Source organism: Oratosquilla oratoria, chromosome 11, assembly GCF_046742065.1.
Source record: "Oratosquilla oratoria isolate Oo_2021 chromosome 11, ASM4674206v1, whole genome shotgun sequence".
Lineage (NCBI taxonomy): Eukaryota > Metazoa > Arthropoda > Malacostraca > Stomatopoda > Squillidae > Oratosquilla > Oratosquilla oratoria.
Window position 1 is genome coordinate 23,670,547 of NC_134787.1, and position 19,536 is coordinate 23,690,082.

The following is a 19,536-nucleotide window of genomic DNA, read 5'->3' on the forward strand; positions in this document are numbered from 1 at the left end:
GGATCAACCATTAAGATACACACATGCTTAGGTTTTCAAGGAGAGCCCTCCCCCCTCCCCTACAGTTTTCTGCAGTGCCAGGTTTTTTAAAGGATTATGATCCACATATTTTAATGGATTCTGATCCAAGGAGAGAGGCTGGAGGAAGTGGATAGCTTTAGATACTTATTGTCGCATGTGGCAAGAAGGGAGAAGTGGAGGTGGAGGTACACTGTAGATTGAGAGAAGCAAGTAAGTGTCTTGGGAGATTAAAAAATGTAACAAGAATAGACATTTGGGAATGGATGCTAAGAGGAGATTATATGAAGGGTGATTATGATGACAATATTGTATGGGGCAGAGACATGGAAAATAAGAGAGGAAGAGTTTAAATGTACGAGATGAAATGTCCGAGAAGTATGGTAGGGGTTACGAGGTTGGATATTGTAAGAAACAAAGTGGTGAGGAGGAGAGTGGGAATGGAATAGGATATGGGAGACAGGGCTGATGAAAGAGTATTGTGATGGTTTGGACACACGGAAAGAACAAATGAAGAAAGATTAAACGAAGTGTGAAAGGCAGAGGTGGATGGAGTGAACATGAGGGAGTGACTGAGGATGAGAAGAATGGAGGGGGTGAAAGGGGCATTGGGAAAGAGGGAAATGTCTGTTAAGGATGGGAGAGAAGACAGAAGATAGAGATAAGTGGAGAATGGCTGTGTATGGATGATACTATGATGCATGGAAGGGAGTCTGTGAGGAATAGGGGGGTTAGGGAGTGGTTACGTGTGAATGATATTTTGATGCAGCCCAAACGGATTTCTCGCTGTTTTCAATGTTTCTGCATGAGGGGACCAAGAGGGGAGGCTCCTGATTAAATGAAGCTGCCTTGATGTGAATGAGCAGCATTGCTTATGACCCACAGCCATGGACGAGATGTAGGGATGACCCATCATCCAGGGGTGGTGAATGGGAGTGGAGTGGGTGGGGATGAAATGGGTGGGAGTGGAATTATGCCTTTTGACTTTGGCTACTCCCTTGTAAGGGGGGAAAAAAGCCTTTGGTGTATGTATATATATGATCCACATGTTCCAGCTAAACCTGGGCCCACAATAAATTAAAAAATACATATACAAGAATAATAATGGTAAAATACTATTATCTATGTTATGGTAATGATGAGGTTTGTATAGTTTTTATTCTGGATTGTATATACTACATTTGCTGGCACACCATTCATATATTTTCCTTTTAAAAGGAATGCACAACTCACCCTTAGTGAACATGATATCAAACAAGAAGTAGGACAAAGAATGTAGGACGGTCAGTGGTGTATAGCTACAAAGGCCTGGGGGTCATTTATGCTGAGCGAGAGTCCACTGAACAAGGTCTAAATTGTGTTAGCAACAATACCCTCATCCATTGGTAGGATTAAAAAGATTTAACAAGTTCTTTCACTGTGGCTGTAGCATGCAGAAATCACTTAGGCTGTATATCCTGTGCAAGTCAATTTATAATAACCAGTTCATGGAGCTCATGAAATTCCAAGAACAGGTTCATACGAACCAGCAAGAACTGGCTGAATCCACCACTGCCCTCATCGTAATTTATGAGGTAAATAAGGAGATTATTTCAGTAAAGTAATTTTGTAATCAAAACTTGCTCAATACTTGCTCCACTTGATTTAACTTCACTGACATAGGACAATTATCTGTAGGGACAGACGCGCGCACACACACACACACACACACACACACACACACACACACACACACACAACACACACACATATATATAAACATAATATATAATTAATATAAATAATAATATATAATATAATAATTATATATATAATATAAACACATACACAAATATATAAAGGGGTACTAGATGAAGTGTATTAGCTATGGATGACTAAGAGCTTTATCAAATACAAAGAGGCTTCAGGAGGTATGGGTATGGGGTAGGTAAGGACAAGACCCCAGTTACGTTGTACACACCTGAGAGGAGAGGTTGTTCTCAAGGCTGATGCTGCGGAGAGTCCGCTGTGACCCATTAATCGCCTCTGTAACAATGAGACAAGAAAGAACATTAATTATGATATTCAACTAGTTATATCTAAATATGTCAGCATTTTTATTAAGGTAAACAAAATAAAATAAAACAAGTGGTGTCAGGCATAACAAACCATACAAAGCATAACTGTTTTACAGAAGTTTATATATATATATATATATAATATATATATATATATATTATATATATATGTATATATATATATATATATGTATATATATATATATATATATACATATATATATATACTTTTTTTTCTCTTTCGCAATCGCAATCTATGTTATTGTGGAGCTAACTGAAGGACCTCAGCCTGTTCAGATCCTCGCATGGTCAAGGAAGTGACCTACCACAGTCATGCTAAACACATCACAAGTACGTCTTGAAACATCTGCACAACGAGCCACGGCAGGGTAAGCCTGGAAGAACACGTTCACTGTTGGTCGACACGCTGGGCCAAGCCTCCTTCGCCCCGTGAACGTCACGAGAGAACGTAGTTCACGTATCGCCTCCATGCACTCACTACCAACAGGATTTCCTGCGCCATCGTCGGAGTTCCCAAAGACCACGCCATCTTCGTCCCTACGTTTCGATCGAAAGTGTTCTTCGAATCGGATTTATTTTGTACCGTCGCGTTTTCATGCCACGCGCGCGCGCACACACAAACGGTTTTTTTTTTTTTTTTTGCCTTATCACGTGCCTCCTTAACTTCTTCCTGAAGAACTTTTAATCTAACCAAGACCTCTGCTCGAAGTACTCCCTCGTCACCCGAGGAGCCTCGATCTCGCCCCGACACTCGAGTCAAGACAACTTGTACTTTTTGTTTCTTTCTATTTGCATTGCTCTGCTTTCTTGAGAACATGAAAATAACACACACACACACACACACACACACACGGAGAGAGAGAGAGAGGGGGGGGGAAGACTGAGGAAGCACGAATGGTTAAAAGTGACCCTCCTTCTCAGGGGTCGGTACACGGGATGGAGAGGTTTAGCGGCGCGACGCTGAACGGCCGCTCGCCTGAAAGACGGCGAGGTTCCCCTTAGGCCTACTGACCTGACCCTTGACCCTGGGGACTCGACAAACCCCCCCCCCACACACACACACGGCAGCTGTCCCGAAACCACACCTCCTAGGCCAGTGTTTTTTTTTTTTTCCGATACCCAAAGTTCAACTCCAAGTGAACCTAATACCCGCTCTCCAATATCAGTCTGCTACTCCCAACATTTAGCTTTTAATTTTCGGCACAAAGGAGCAATCAGGACGGCTATAAACAAAGAGCTGAATTGCATTCACTATTCTATGTCGAATAAATAAATGAAGTACAACTCTTTATATATAAAAATCCAGGCTACGAATCGAGGAAACTCCCTTCATTTAATATTTTTCATGACGACACTTTCGATACCCCCCTAAGAACCGGTTTTGATAACCCCCTGGGGTGGTATTGAGACACTACTTTAGGAACACTTCCTTGAACTCCTGAGGGCGGACTGCAACTCCTTCATAAAAGGGACATTTCACACAGCTTGAAAGGGACATTTCATACAGCTTATGCGTTGAAGATGTGCAGATATGCAGAATAGAACCACGAGAATGGATGGAGGTGGCACAGGACAGACATGGCGAGACGTTTCAAAAGCGGTTGTGGATCACCAAGTGGCCCGAAGAACAGCGGAGTAAGAGTAAGTTGTTCTTTCTTAGTAATCCCCCTCCCATATCCGAACGAACTGGGCCACAGGTTGTTCGGCTACGCGAGGTAAAACCATCACCACCTCCAACACCAATAGAGCGAATGGTATATAAGCCGGCAAAGGAATGCGTTCTTTTAAAGCAGACAATCGAATGCGTCCGCCACATAACCGGGAATTAATTGTCCACCCCTAAGATGCCGGTAATCCAACATGCCGGCTAAATTGCCGACGGTCCACTATATTCCCCAAATGAATATACGCCGACATTCCAACGCATGCACTGAAATGCCGACACTGCATACACTAAGATGCCAGGAATAAGATGCATACTGAGCTGAGCATCCTGTGTTATGGAGTGACGAATTTTACGACACGTACGAGAAACTGAAAAATGTGTGTCCCGACCCTAAAATGGTACTGGTAAGAACAAATCTGGTGATAAGAAGACCGAATTATTTGCAAAAAGAACATAGTGTCAAAATAAATTCGTATGTGTACGTGTACGTGTGTGTGTGTGTGTGTGTGTGTGTGTGTGTGTGTGTGTGTGTGTGTGTGTGTGTGTGTGTGTGTGTGTGTGTGTGTGTGTGTGTGTGTGTGTGTGTGTGTGTGTGTGTGTGTGTGTGTGTGTGTGTGTGTGTGTGTGTGTGTGTGTGTGTGTGTGTGTGTGTGTGTGTGTGTCCACAAGATCTTCGTACCTAAATGGGGAAATACTCTCATCCTTACGAAAATTTACACTGATGAGTGAATGACGTCACCCACCTTTTACCTCTAAACATGGTCAATAGTTCCAGTCAGTCCTGGTCTTACTCCCACACCCACCAACCTCTTTGGCCTTTTAAACCAACCTTCCAGGGGGGTCCTGGATGAGCTGGTTGACAGGCATCCACATCCCTGCAACACTCCACTGAGCTCGTATTCCACCTGGGAATCCACTCGTTTCCAGGAGTTGTCTCTTAGTGCAATTTCCTCGAAGTCCACTTTTTCATACTTTGTTGAGCGATGGCAGTTCCTGGGTCATGGCACTCGAAGTACAGTTGGCTTCACTTCCACATTCTACTTCGTACAATAGCCGGCGTCTTCGGCAAAACGCTATTTTCTACGTCGAAGACCTACGCTAGACTTTGCGAAGTCGTAACTGGTTCAACGTCGTAAATGTACGATACACAGCTCATCACCCAATGCGGTGCTTGTTGAGTGGAGGCAACTGTACAGTGTGGTTTATTGCACGGGTTGCAACTCCGCTGAGACTGATTCCACACATGCTCATGAATTATCCTTCTTCCTCTAAGCAATACAAGACCTCCAAGAACTTCAACTACTTAATTCTGGCCAATACCCAGCTACCTATTGAACCACGAATAGATCCGTCCTGAATGCATGAGCAACTCTACAATTATTCGTGAATTGTAATGGTAGCATTAAAAATTCCTTGTATATTATACATACGTACTTGTAGTATTGTATATTTATTTTATTATTGTCATTGTACATTTATTTGCGCCTTTTGTAGAAGAACCAAGACGAATTGTGTATGTTTTTCCCGCGCTAAGTAAGCTTGGTGTCGGTTAGTCTTGGTCTCGCCTCCAAAGTGAGAGCACATATTTTCTATGTGGTGCTGTACAATTAATTTATTCATACACTCAGCGTTTCATTGACCACCTCTATATCAACTATAGTTCTATACTGAATACTGTAGCTTTGTGAATCCAACGAACAGTCATGCTTCTGAAATGATCATCCAGCCTAGGCGCTTTCTGTCTGAAGCAGCAAATCGACTCAAGTTTTTTCTCCATTTTCAGTCTGGCGAAGAGGCGGTTGCAGTGTGTGGACAGTGACATCATCCAAAGGGACTGGATTTTAACGCTTGACGTCATCAGAATGCAAGAATGCACGCATGCAAGCAAGCAAGCAAGCACACTGCATGGGCGAGGTTGATGTATAAGGAGTTGCGGCGGCCCAGTCCAGCGGTATGTATATATCCAACTTCCACTAGACACTAACTTGCACAGACTGTACATCATTCTCACCACCACCATTATCACCAATACCATTATCATACACCACCATCATCACCACCACCACCTCAAACACCACCACGTACTTCTGGTAAGATCTGGTAATCATGGTAACCGGGTACCGGTGGGCATTACCGTGAGTGCGTTGGTCCCCCAACCCTACCGGTACCAGCTTCCAATCCCGCTCTTCCCTCACCGGTTATTTCCCAGCCAGCCAAGGTCCAAGCACACAGGGCAATTGTTTATCTATTTTTTCTTTTTGGTAACCGACAGTCTATACAAGAACAGGTCATTTCTCTTCAAGAAAAATCACGCTGAAACGTTACGTGTTAGGCTTCAGCCAAGCTTCACCGAGTCACGGTGCCAAGACAAAATGAACAAACAAGCAAGAATCCGTCGACTATTGCTCCTTCACATGACGTCATATTTCTTATTTTTCCCAAAGTAAACTGACCACGTACTTTTGCAGGGACAGTGATAGGGTGCATAAAAATGTATAGAATAAATAAAATCCAGTTCCGGCCACTTATTTAAAATAGAGTAATTAAGATAATTAGATCAATGGATAAAATGAACACGAGAACAAGCAGCAAGCTCATCTCCGAACGAAATGTAAACAATGAAACCATCATGACGACAAACGTTTACAGCGGGATTTCCAGTGAAAAGACTTCAAAAGATTGATCTATGAATGGCGAGGTGGCCATTGTACTCAAGGAACAAAAATTAGATCTACTTTCCATTTCAACCCCTCCCCCTCATACTCAATTTCTCCCCAATGTTCTACAGCGGACATAAAAACCTGACATCACAGAATCTTACTGTTCATGTGGATACTACGGAGAAAAAGTCTGAGTACACGAGAAGCGTCGCCACGTGTGCCGAGGAGAGGAGGCTGGGTGGAGGAGGAGTAGGAGTTCTGTACTTCCCCAGCGATAACCAGCGCTTCTGTCCTTGGGGACTATCTCACTGGAGATGTGGTAGTCGTAGAGGAGCGAGATTCTAAAGGTGGTCAGTTTCTTTTGATGATGAGTGTCTCCAATTAATTATATCATACAAGAATGCTGCTGCGCGACTACGGTCCGTAGGAGTGTCGCTCGTCTCTAAAACTGCGACTGCATAAAGCTTAAATTGTCAATAACCCAATATGTACTAGTCACTAGTAACTAGTGGAACGAAGAGTAGTGGTAGTAGAAAAAGTAGTGGATAGTGGATGGAGGAGGAGGAGGCGAAGGAAGCAGAGAAAACGTGGTAGAAGGCGGAGGAGACGTAGTAATAGTTGTGGTAGTAGTAGTAGGAGGAGGAGAAGGAGGAGACACAAGACGTAGTAGAAGGAGGAGGAGGTGGAGTGCGAGGGGGGAGGGGGGCTAAGAAGCGTCTGGACTGCTGGTGCCGAGGCCCGAGGGCAGAGCCTGACAGGACAAGGGGAGAAAGAGAGAGAGGGAATGCCGTGCTGTGCCACAGGGTACAAACGTCTGGGACAGACGTAAGAAAACGTGCGCTGTGTATCAAGGACCAAAAGTCCGCCAACAAATCACGTTGACTCGTTTTGGCAATAAAATGCACATCATGATTAAAAATGAATGATCTCTTCACTTTTTGCAAAACTTTTTACTATCACTGGCAAATTTTGAATTTCATGATTCATGTTCATTAATTTGTAGCCCCAGGCTAAGAATAGTCATTCGAGCACCAACTACTGGAAGATGGTGCCGATACAAAACAAGATTTTAGTTGAATTTTGAATATTTGTCTGTTTCTGCGAAGGGCCAAACTGCACATGCATTACGTCAACAATGAACCACACACAGACTTCCATTGCGACACACACACATTCATTATTCTCTTCATAACGCCTACTGCATCAGATTCCCGTCAAAATTCAGTACCTAAAATTTAAAAATCACAATAATATAAAAGTATATTATTTGTCCACTATTCTCGCCTTGCGCGCGCGTCCCGAATCAATCCCGAACAACTCCCGGCCACCGCCAAAATCCTTTGTGTACACTGGGCAAAGGTGACAACTTCAGGCAACTATTAAATCTCCTTTCATTTCTCACTCGCAAGCAAGCATAGGACATTGCTTCAAGGCAGATACTAAGCACAGCCACGAAAAAGTAACAATAAAATATATGACAAATACATTAAATATATAAAATGAATACAAATATATATATATATATTATATATATATATATATATTTGTGTGTGTGTGTGTGTGTGTGTGTGTGTGTGTGTGTGTGTGTGTGTGTGTGTGTGTATCTTTTCAACCACAAATCACTTTTATTTCCATGCCATCGCAATCGAGACAGTCGCTCGAAGGAGGCATCCGTTGGAAATTGAAACGAGAACAAGCCGAGGATTCGAACCTAACTAACCCGTAACAAAGTTACAGTGCTTTGTTACGGGTTAGCTGGGTTCGAATCCTCGGCTCGTCCACGATTCAATTTCCAACGGATGCCTCCTTCGAGCGACTCAGTCTCGATTGCGATGGCATGGAATTAAAAGTTATTTGTGGTTGAAAAAAAGATATTAATTGATCACTGGGAACCATTTAGTGTGTGTGTATATATATATATATATATATATATATATATATATATATATATATATATATATATATATATTTTGTCCCGTTGTGTGATCCCCCAAATGGGATCAGGGGCTACAAACGCGACCGGCACAAGATTGTTCCACGTCATGTGGCGATGTACCATCTATATAGAAAGAGGAGGCCTCCAAAGGATGCCCAAATTCAACTTTTCTTTTTTATCTACGGTATGACCATTCTTGTGAAGGGTGCCTACCATCCCTCGTTTGTTATTGGCAGAATCCTCTGCAAAGAAGAGGTTCGTTTTCAGTCATTTTCAGCCTACGCCGCCTCCTAACCAGCTGCTTAGAACTTCCTAGGTAGTCCGAGCTCTCTGGGAATTCAATACAGCCACATGCTTTTCACGGCCGTTACGCGTCGACTTAAGCGGGATTCGATCCACCATCCAAATTTTCGCCCTCAGAGGCCCGAATCCTAAACCGCTCAGTCATCACGTACCCCATTAAGTAAACACGAAAAAATACTACTGATAATAAATGAATAATCATTACTATAACAAGAGAGCTGTCTGTCCGAAGCCTTCCAAAATTGTTCAGTACTGACGATTCATTAGCCGAGAACGGTGACGCCACGGTAACGAAGACGACTGATTGGCTGCGAGCAAAGCGAGCTCGCCCAAAGGGCCAGGCCCCCGCATAGCCTTCCAAGATTGCTCAATACAGAGGTTCTCAAGAGAACAGTGCACGCGAATATCTAGGTCGGACGCGGAAAAATTATAAACTAAAATAAACTCTGTCACTATTTCAAACACATTTCAAATTCACAGTCGACTACCTTTGAAATAAAAAAAAGATGACAGAGCGTTTGAACGCGAGAAATAGATTATTTACATTCACGAAAACGTTATTATTGCATTGGATGAACACTGTCACGTCGTTTCAGCGCGTCCGACATGACGTCACGTCGTTGCAAAGGAATCGAAGTAGTTTTAGTCTGGGTAAAGTGACGATTTTATTCACCTATTTAGCACATCCCTGCGATAAATGAACTATTAAAAAAGGTATTAATTCAAAACTTAAGCATGGGTAATGTGCTAGTGATTTTAACAAGACCTAACGGAAATAAATGGCTGAACTTGGAGGGGACGTATATGGCAAGGACTGTTCGTCGCCCCCAAGATGTAGGTAGGCAGGCAGGCAGGCACGCACGCACGGAGGAGTCACTCCCTATGGATGCCTTCCCACACTCCCACTCCCACACCCGACTCTTCCTGCCAAAGCCACCCTTCCGCTGGCTGGTGTCGCCCGCTGATCCAAGGAGCTTGACGAACGCGTCTCAAGTTACATACTCGCTTCCCAATATATCAGTAACACACACACACACGCGCGCGCGCGCACACACACACACGTGAAATATTTGCTTTTTTTTTTGCATATTTTTGGTGGGCCCTGGTAAATGTCCATTTGAGAGGTTCTATATATGAAGCAGTGAAAAAAATGATCCCAAGGCTAGTGTGGCAAGTAGTAACTGAATTTAGGATGGGGGTGGAGGAGGGGGGAGCAGATGTGAATACGTGTACCTCATTTAATTTTTTATTTGTTCATTTTATTTAGTTATTCGTTGGTTTATTTTCGAGTGCCCCGTCCCTGTATAAAGATACACCGACTATACGATTCCTGAACGGAGACACCAGTAGTTCTCCAACTCGTTTCAAACCATGAACGAACAAGTCCAATTAAAGACACCATAACCCATTCCATTTCCGATTAAGGACGATCTATACACACTGAACAAATGTCAGGACGTATGCACAAAGTTCTTAAGTTAAATGATCTGGACCTTCAGTGGTCCACACAAAAAGTCGCCATGAACAGTACAGATCTCGAAACCCACTTCCCTCACTGGCAACAAACAGCACACACCTGGAACATCGGGCAGAAGTTGAGGATCCTACGCCAGGATGCGCCGAGCAGCTGCGGCCGAACCCGTCACTTGTGGGCTTGGACTGCTGGGACAGGTGACCGTCACTGCTGGGAATCGGAGTGAAGTACCGGACTCGAGCCCAAAACTAAGCGAATGCGAGACAAGCACGCGATCCAGACACGGCCACCTCATCGCCGCGGTAGCCCAGCAAGCAAGTGAAATCTCCTCCTCATTAAGGACGCGCATCCAGCAGACTGTGAAACCAGCCAGGTGTGAATCGAAATCCCAAAGACCTATCGCGGTCTCTCTTTCGAGGAGCTGGGTCGGAGCGTGGGTGAAGAGCGTGGGAAGTAGAGGAGGGAAGAGGGCATGTGTGTGGGTGGGGGGGGGGGGACAAGGAGTGTGGGTTGGAGATCCTGCCGATGCCCAGACGCTCCCTCTCCCCTCCCGGACAAGTGTCGCTGACGATCCGTGCACGGGCCGGGCCGGGTCGGGCAAGCCCGTATATGTCGCACCAGTTCTACTGGTACACCTTCAACTGGGCTCCCCGTCCTCAAGTTCATTTCCCTTTCGAAGGCAGCCAACCTCTCCGACAATGCGTCAACCTTCGCTGGTTTTATTCTGGTTAAGCGCCAGACGATTCTATTCCGTTGAGGGCGACATCTGTCACGTGGGGTTCAGTAAAAAGGTTTGCGTCGTAACGTTGGAGGATGCGGCGATTATCCCTCAGAGACGCCTTCGTAAGGTAAAGGCACTTTTCAACCCCACGACAGAAACCTCGAACTCTTCCGTTGAAATCACAACAGACGGATGTCGTTGCCGGCTACCAGAAGGCCGCGGTCCTTCTGCAAAAGAAAGCTAAAGGTGCCACGAGGATGAAAACAAAAGTGCCAAGTGGCACGGAAAGGGGTGAAACGTCTCGCCAGTGCCACATGAAGTAAACAACCTCTAAAGGATGCCACCCTTAAGTTCTCGTTATACACTCCATCTCCTCCACGCTGGCCCATTACATTTAGTGTCTCATTAAAAGATTTCATTCGGGTCAAAAAACTGGGAGGATTCTTGATCGATCCAAACAGCTCAATGACATCGCATTCTTAGTCAGAAAAGAATGCTTCAAGTGGGCCACTGTGCTAGCCAGAGTACATTCTTAGCAACGCCCAGTATAACGATTTTATTCAGCTTGGAACATATTTTATTTCATGAATATAAATCAGGAAGAGGATAATCGCCTGTTATGATCATGATGTCACCGTTGCTACATAAGTAACACGCCATTTTTCAATCACTATCGCCGTCGATGTGGCGGTATCCTGGAAATCCCTAGCCAGTATTTGGCGACATGTCCTAATCTTGCCAAAACCAAAACAGGTTCATTGCCAAAATATATCGAAAACCTGGCGAAGTGACGGCGTTTTTCGTCCACCTCCATCCATCACCCCCTTTTATCGACCTGAGTTCGACCCGAGCTCCCACTTGTTCCCAGGCCTAGGTCGTCAGGCGACACCTTTGCGGTTCCTTGCAACTCCTACAGGCACCGCAGCGTCCTCCTGACGGCGAAATACCTCGAGTGGCTTAGTGTGTACACACACACACTCACTCGAAGCCTCTTCGAACTACCTGCTCAGATCAACCTACGAACCACCCACCGGAGGTCAAGAGCTACTTCTCAGACCAACCGACAAACAATAAGGGATTAAACCAGATATACGAGACATCACACTTGGCCATTTGCCAGTTCGCCGCTGCCACATGCCTGGAAAAAAAAAACGCGCCCGCCGTATCCTTGTGGGCGTGTTGCCCAACCCCTTACAACGCCGGCACTCCAACGTCACCGGCTTATCTGACCGGCTGTCTTCACGATCGACAGACGGACAGATGATGACGTCACAGAGCTCAAGATATCAATGACAGGACATTTCCTCTATTACAGCGTGAAAGGTGTCACTATTATCAGCATCTATCATTAAAATGGTTCTTCTAGATTAATTTATTCCTCTCGAAGACAGATTCACAAATGACCAAATGTCCCCAATGAAAGTCACGAGCAAGAGTTTCGATCCACATTTTTTTCAAACATTTTTTAATCTATTAAAAAAATACCTTATTGTAAGCTAAATACTACATAGAATATATTACGAGCCCCCCCAAAAATTATATAAATATATATATATATATATATATATATATATATAGACGTGAGACCTGTAGCGTGGGTCAATACTCGCTTGCGACTCTGCGTTCAATTGTGGAGCGCTATGGTAGCAGTAGACTCCTCCTACCTTTTCTTGTGACTACCAAGTCACTGGTTCGATATTCCCAACGCTGCCCGATGACCGCCACGTCCCAGGCTACACGAGTACAAAGGGCCCAGGTGAGTGCTTCGGCCGTAGCTGAGGGCTTCACAGAACAATCCCCTCGCTGAGTTTTGCATGGCAACTGAATACTGAGAGAGAGAGATGCAAAACCCAGTAAACCTGTTTTAAAACCACTTTTGTAACAAACCTGATGCCAGAAGTGACATGTCACTCATGATGTCACAGCCCGTGACACTTCGGACAAATCAGGTCACTCCCCCCTTAAAAACAGTGACGAATTTTACACACTTCATTCTGGCTAAGACGAGAAGTTTTTATTCGGCCACAGGGGGTGGGGGTCTGTGCGAACTCTGATCAAATAACTGAATAAATCAACCAGATTTTGAACAGAATACAATATATAAGTTTCATCGCCGTGTTGTTGAACTTGCACCAAACCAAAAGGACTGGAGGAGTTCAAGTTTACGGTTCAGTGATTCCCGGGGTCTTGCAAGACCAGCTGCCGCGCTCTAGAGGTCTTGAAGACCCTCCCAGGTCTCTCTCTTTCTCTCTCTGCCTTCTGCGCAGGCCGAGCACATAGGGAAAGAAATCACACATGGTGGTTTCTAGGGAGAGAGGCCAATGCAGGTCTTGTTAATACTCTACCTCCGGCAACACGCATATGACCACAATATGCATGGGGAGGAGGGTTTCTGGCAAGATATAGACTACAGCATCAGCAACTACAACAGCATAAAAACAACTAAATCCGCATCAAATACAACTACAGCAGCTGGAAAAACAACAGCAGTAGCAACAATGTCACATGCTGGCACCTATGTTGCTTCTTGGGGCATAAGAAGAATGAAACTGCTTGGTGGCAGCCAGAAAAAGACCAAGATCTACTGCAGCTGTCTACATGTTAAGACCTTCAAGAGTGCTTTCGTTCCAGGATTATAAAACAAACACGCACACACTTTAGGGACTAGAAGTTCTGTATATCACCGCTAAATGTGGTCCTATCCAGCAGATAGTTACAAAAGGAAGTGTAGAGAAAACACACACACACACTATATATATATATATATATATATATATATATATATATATATATATATATATATATATATATATATATATATTTAGAACGTAAGTGTCAAATGGAAGAGAACGTGAGGTGACTCAAGTGACAAGACCTGGGCTGGCTGGTTGACCTTGTATACGGTCAAGAGGGACACGTTTGGATATTAAATTGTTTACAACGAAGCAAGTGACAAGACCAGGTGACTTGTCCTTCAGATGTACTACAATTGGACAAATGTTTGATAAGGGAAGTTTATACAATTTCTCTCTTCGTAAACAGCACTGGTCAATATACGATTGTAACACTTACCTAATTCTCTTAACGACTGGTAGCTACATACATACATATAAACACGAAAAAGATTCCTCCTTATAAGGGAGGTGGCCAGTCAAGGCATGTACCTAACCTTCACTCATCCAACACTTGTTTGCTCCCTCTTTAATCTCGACTTCTGGTAGATGAAGGGTCATCCCTGACCACCGCCACACTGCCCGGGTCAGAAGGAAAGAAGCAGGACCCACCTGGTTACCAAAATTGTGAAATACATATATATTTTCTTTCTGATCCACTTGTCTACCAAATCTCTGTCTACCTGCCTCCTGAAGGTACAACTTGGATCTACCTGTGTCGTTTTAACCCTGAACACCTTAAGGGGACCCCCCCGGCCCCAGATTTAAGAAAAATTCGAAAACAAAAACAAAATTTTTTTTTATTGCATAAATACATAGTAGGGATCTTGCTCTAGATGCTGGTAAAGTGTTTTTTTATCGTACCGCCATTTTTAAAGGGTTTAAAGGGCCTACCCTCCCTCCCCCCGGCAGCCACATGCTGCGCACGACCATTGTTTACATATGTTTTGACCATATTTTACTCTATTTTTTTTTGCGTTTGATGCACTCTTAAAGTTTTCTCTTACGTCCGGCATGCACGTGAGTATGTGGTGTGAGGAAGTTCAGCCTGCACGACTGGCAGTGGCCTGAGCCTTACAAAGTAAAGGACATGTACACGTTAGCTTGCCGCGTTCACTAATTTGTCGTGTGAAATTCGCATCTATTTTTCAGTGAAGAGATATTTGAAGATATTAGCCATGCCTAACCTATCCAAACAAAAGGCACACTTGCAGAAGATAAGAACGTCTACATTAGCAACTCAAGGGGAGAAAGAAAGAACCCCAGCATCAACTTTATCATCACCACCTCCGCCACCACCACTAGTACTCCCTCCAGCAGCTCTCTCCCTGCCATCTACATCCACATCCTCAGCACCTGATCCTCTGTCCTCTACACCTATATCAGACACGTTGTCTCTACGCAAACAACTGTTTGCTAACAAGTGGCTACAAGGATGCCTCCTTGTTGCAACACCTTGGGTTTAGAGTCTCAAACCTCACAGTGATGTCCCTGATGCAGCAAGAGCCTGTTCCAACACCAGAAAGGAAACCCAAGAAAAGAAAGAGCTGAATCCCAGCAATCAGACTACCTTGCTGGGTCATTCTAGACCAAGAACTCAAACTTTGCGACAAAGAGTGAGGTGGTGGCTTACGAGACCCTCACTTTGAGTGAATAATATCCTACACTGTAGTAGTGGTACAAAGTGCCTGAGTTACTTGAAAGATGCAAAATCATCATGAAAATACAATGGAACCTGTTTTCAATGGGTCTTAGGAGGTCCAATGTAAAATTTAGTCAAACTAAGGAAAAAAAAACTTTAACACTCGTTTCTGAAAAATGTAAGTTTTTGATACACAAAGTCTATCTCCTCCCTCAATTTTCAACCGATTTTTGCATATGAGGTCTCTATTAATAGCTAGATAAATGACAAAAAATGAAATAGAGAGTTTTTTTGCATATGTTAAATAGAAAACTTTTAATAACGTGTCAAAGTCAAAATTTTGCGTTTTTTTCGATAATCTTTTTATATTTTTTTTCCTCGGCGTTAAACAAAGATATTAAAAAAAAAATTCTATTTTGTTTTTTTATATATGTAGAAGATTCTTTTGCTGTAAAATGGAAGACATCGAATAAAAATTGTAAGAGGAGATAGGATTTGAAAGAAGCCCAAAAATATGGTATTTTTTACGTTTTTTATTAAAAAATAAAAAACTACTAGTCAAATCTGAATAAAACTCAAGCTGTGAAGGTTTCCTCAGACCTAGATATCACACAGAAAAAAAAATTTTGGGCGGGGGGGTCCCCTTAATCTGTTTTCACCACCTTAATTATACCATTAGGATGGCCGTAGGACACGTTCATAAGGAAGAATTTTTTGTTGATGAATATACAGAGGCACTGAGTTTTTCTTTTTTTATTATTTTGTTTTGACCTCACCTAAACATATCCCCTACCTCTGGCCCCCAAAACAAGGCCAACCAGATAACCTAGGCCATCTTATTGGTTTCCACAAGTTCCCTTCTATTTGGCATATATTCTCCATACACATGTACAGTATATACACAGCCTATATATATTCTCTGTACTCTCTCCATTGTAACTATTTGCTCACTGACGATAACAGATTTTGAAATCGACCATCATTAAATTTTCATAGTGACCGCTCTTCCCCCTCTCACAAACCCCTTTACCGTGAAGGAGGGTGGTCTGATCTAGATTAACCCATTTGCTGAAGAGGAGAGCAATCAGTGGCCGTAATACAGAAATCCTATACTTTTGTTTTCATACGCCTTAACATACACAAGTCCTTACCCCCCCCCTCCTTAAGGAGTGTGTGGCTATGCTAAAGGACACCTACAACCATCCTTTTCACCATCTTGCACACAAACACCTCTTTCACCATCTTGCACACAAACACCTCTTTCACCATCTTGCACACAAACACCTCTTTCACCATCTTGCACACAAACACCTCTTTCACCATCTTGCACACAAACACCTCTTTCACCATCTTGCACACAAACACCTCTTTCACCATCTTGCACACATACACCTCTTTCACCATCTTGCACACAAACACCTCTTTCACCATCTTGCACACCACCCCTTTCACCATCTTGCACACTTCTTTAGCAATCTTGCACACAAACACCTCTTTCACCATCTTGCATACAACCACCCCTTTCACCATCTTGCACACCAAGACCTCACACAATCTTGCACACCTTTCACCATCTTGCACACAAACACCTCTCTCTCACCATCTTGCACACAAACACCTCTCTCTTACCATCTTCCACACAAACATCTCTCTCTCTCACCATCTTCCACACAACAACCTCTTTCACCATCTAGCACACAAACACCACTATTTCCTCTGATGCAGTATACCTCTTGAACCACCACCACGAACACGAGCGTGTGCACGAATGTCTGTAGGTGTAGGTATACACGAACACCTGAGGTGTACATTTACGAAAAGTGGAAAGAAAACACCCTACGCCAACTAAAAAGAAACTTGTTACACCCAACACACTCGTATGCAAATCAATGTCACTCACCCACATCAGCCTTGTGCGCCAAGAAATATCTTCATGTTTGGGTGAAGTATCTCTGAACTATTCACTCCTATAGTCTACTATTCCCAGGACTAGCCACTAGTTCTGAGGAATTGGTGGCTGTCCTGAGTGTAGATCACAACTCAAAACAAGTTCCCGATTTTAACGGGATTTGAGGGTGGGAGACTAGTCATCTATGTGATTATTTAACAACAACAACAACAAATACCATCCCTCCTTTCGCAACCCATGCTATCAAAGCTTTCTCGATGTCGTCCATCCTCACTTTCGCTTATGCACCATTTCCTTTCGTCGTTTAGTCTTGTAACTCAAGTCATGGCTCATGTTTTAATACCACACGGCACATGTTCGGTTATCCAGAACACAACACAACCTCCATGTTAACGTTTATACAAAAAACAAATACATAACTAAAATATAAAATAAAGATAAATAGAAAATAAAATAAACAAATAAATCTTGCGGTCCTTAAGCAAACAAAAAATACGTCACCGATGCTTCGCTGGATTGACGTCATGTTCACCCACACTTAGTCCTTTCACGAAGACACGCATTCGTTCCCGCCCCCCACCGGCCCATTCGCTGAATAAAATCACCTGACAACGGCAAAAGCAAATGGTCAAGTCTATACAGGTGAAGCGATGGACCCATCCACTTTAAACTGAGCAAATTTATTTAACTTTAAATACTATTTACGTCGGCTGGTTTCAAACGTAAGCTTCCGCAGTCCGGCCCAAATTCATCCGTATTTTCGTGAACGTAAGAGCACGAACAAAACGTAAACACCGCTTTAGCTCGCTCAGCATTACCTGCATGCTAATTTAATTATTCGCTCGTTTATTTAGAATTAAACTAGTTTCAAACTTAAAAGCTGGTATGCTTGTGTGCGTACGCACACATTTGTTAGTGGTGTGTACTATCTAGTTGTATCTTGCGGGAAGAGGAGCTACCGCTCGTGGTATCCCGTCTTAGTATATCGCAGTCTTTAGTTTGCTTGTGTGTGTGCGTGTGTGTTAACGAACCAATTGTTATGAAGGACGAAGACTCGTATAAAACTCTTCTTCCTCGAACTAGACCACCCTGCATTGCATTGGTAACCACTAATTTCCTTCAGTTCCTCGTCTTCCTCCTTTCCTAAACCTTCACCACGCCTTCTTATCCAGGAACAATAATTCTACCCATTCCCTCGGACACAGTTTCCTTTTACCTTCTCTTCCTATCGGTCTTTCGTTTCTTCTCGTCCCCTCCACCTTTAATTCATCCCTCTTCGCCAATCTATCCTTACAGTTCTTTTTTCCCCGCATATCCAATCCACTTTCGCTAACGCTCCACTTATTTTCCCTTTTACACTTCTAACGTTTCCTACTCTTTCACTTCGTATCTTGTCAGTTTTCTTCACTCTTCATGCAGGCCATCTCCACAGTCACCCTCCATCCACCATCACCGTCACTATTCTCGCCACATTTTGACTGCGTTTGCCACTTTCTTGCTTCCATCACTCGTAGCTCAACCCGTCCCCTCCTCCATCCACCCCCACGATTCTGAATACTTTCACCTCTTATTTTTCTATACTTTTGTTGACATTCATTCTCGCATTTCTCCCGTGGTGGCTTACACACAGTCTACCAGTTTCTACATTATTTTTCATTATATCTCTGCATGCGTGATCTTACCATTCCCTACCATATCTCATTTATATCCCATTGGCCCACAAAAGCATATATATTTTTTTAAATATAAACCAATTCTTATCACACTCCTCTTTAATTACCCGACTTAAACAAAATTCAACTCCACAGGCACTCAAGCACTCCAGGTGCTCCCTATGTCCCATTTCCAGTGTCCCTCCACACTATTCCTCTATTCCACCATTCACTTGTTAAGATGAATGGAATAGTATGTCTGCTAATCGCAATGGTCTTGAATCATGTGGTGTAGCTGTGATCGACTTTCATTACCTTCTCCGATGAGAACTCAGAACTCGTACAGAAATCGGTCTATGGGAAGATGTGACTACACATACATAAATAAATAAACACACACACACACACACCTGTTCACGGGGGAGAGTAATGACTTGCAATTAATCTTTTTAAGCACTGAATAGGGATCGATCTTGGACTTTCCGTGTAAGAAGTCATGACGCTAACCATTATACCTGCAAGCCGTGTGTGTGTGTGTGTGTGTGTGTGTGTGTGTGTGTGTGTGTGTGTGTGTGTGTGTGTGCGCGCGCGTGTTGTGCGCACGCGTGTTTATAAAAACACGTGCATGCAAAAACACACGTACGCGTATACAAACACATCCCAACACAATCCTCATCGGTTTTCCCCCCGTCGAGGAGAGTTGGGAGAAGCGATCAATGCATGAAGAATTCACCTCATCCCGCCCATAGCACATAACACTGTCTGGACAAACACAATTCCCATTGCAAACCAAAAGCAACAGCTT

At 43.5% G+C, this 19,536-nt stretch overlaps 1 protein-coding gene across 1 annotated transcript in view; it reads right to left on the reverse strand.

The window, feature by feature from the left end:
- Positions 1-19,536, reverse strand: part of LOC143029987 (uncharacterized) — a 228,293-nt gene that overhangs the window by 13,566 nt on the left and 195,191 nt on the right. The window contains exon 7 of the mRNA XM_076193197.1: positions 1,979-2,043. Within this exon, the coding sequence (XP_076049312.1) occupies positions 1,979-2,043 (65 nt within the window). The remainder of the gene's footprint in view (positions 1-1,978; positions 2,044-19,536) is intronic.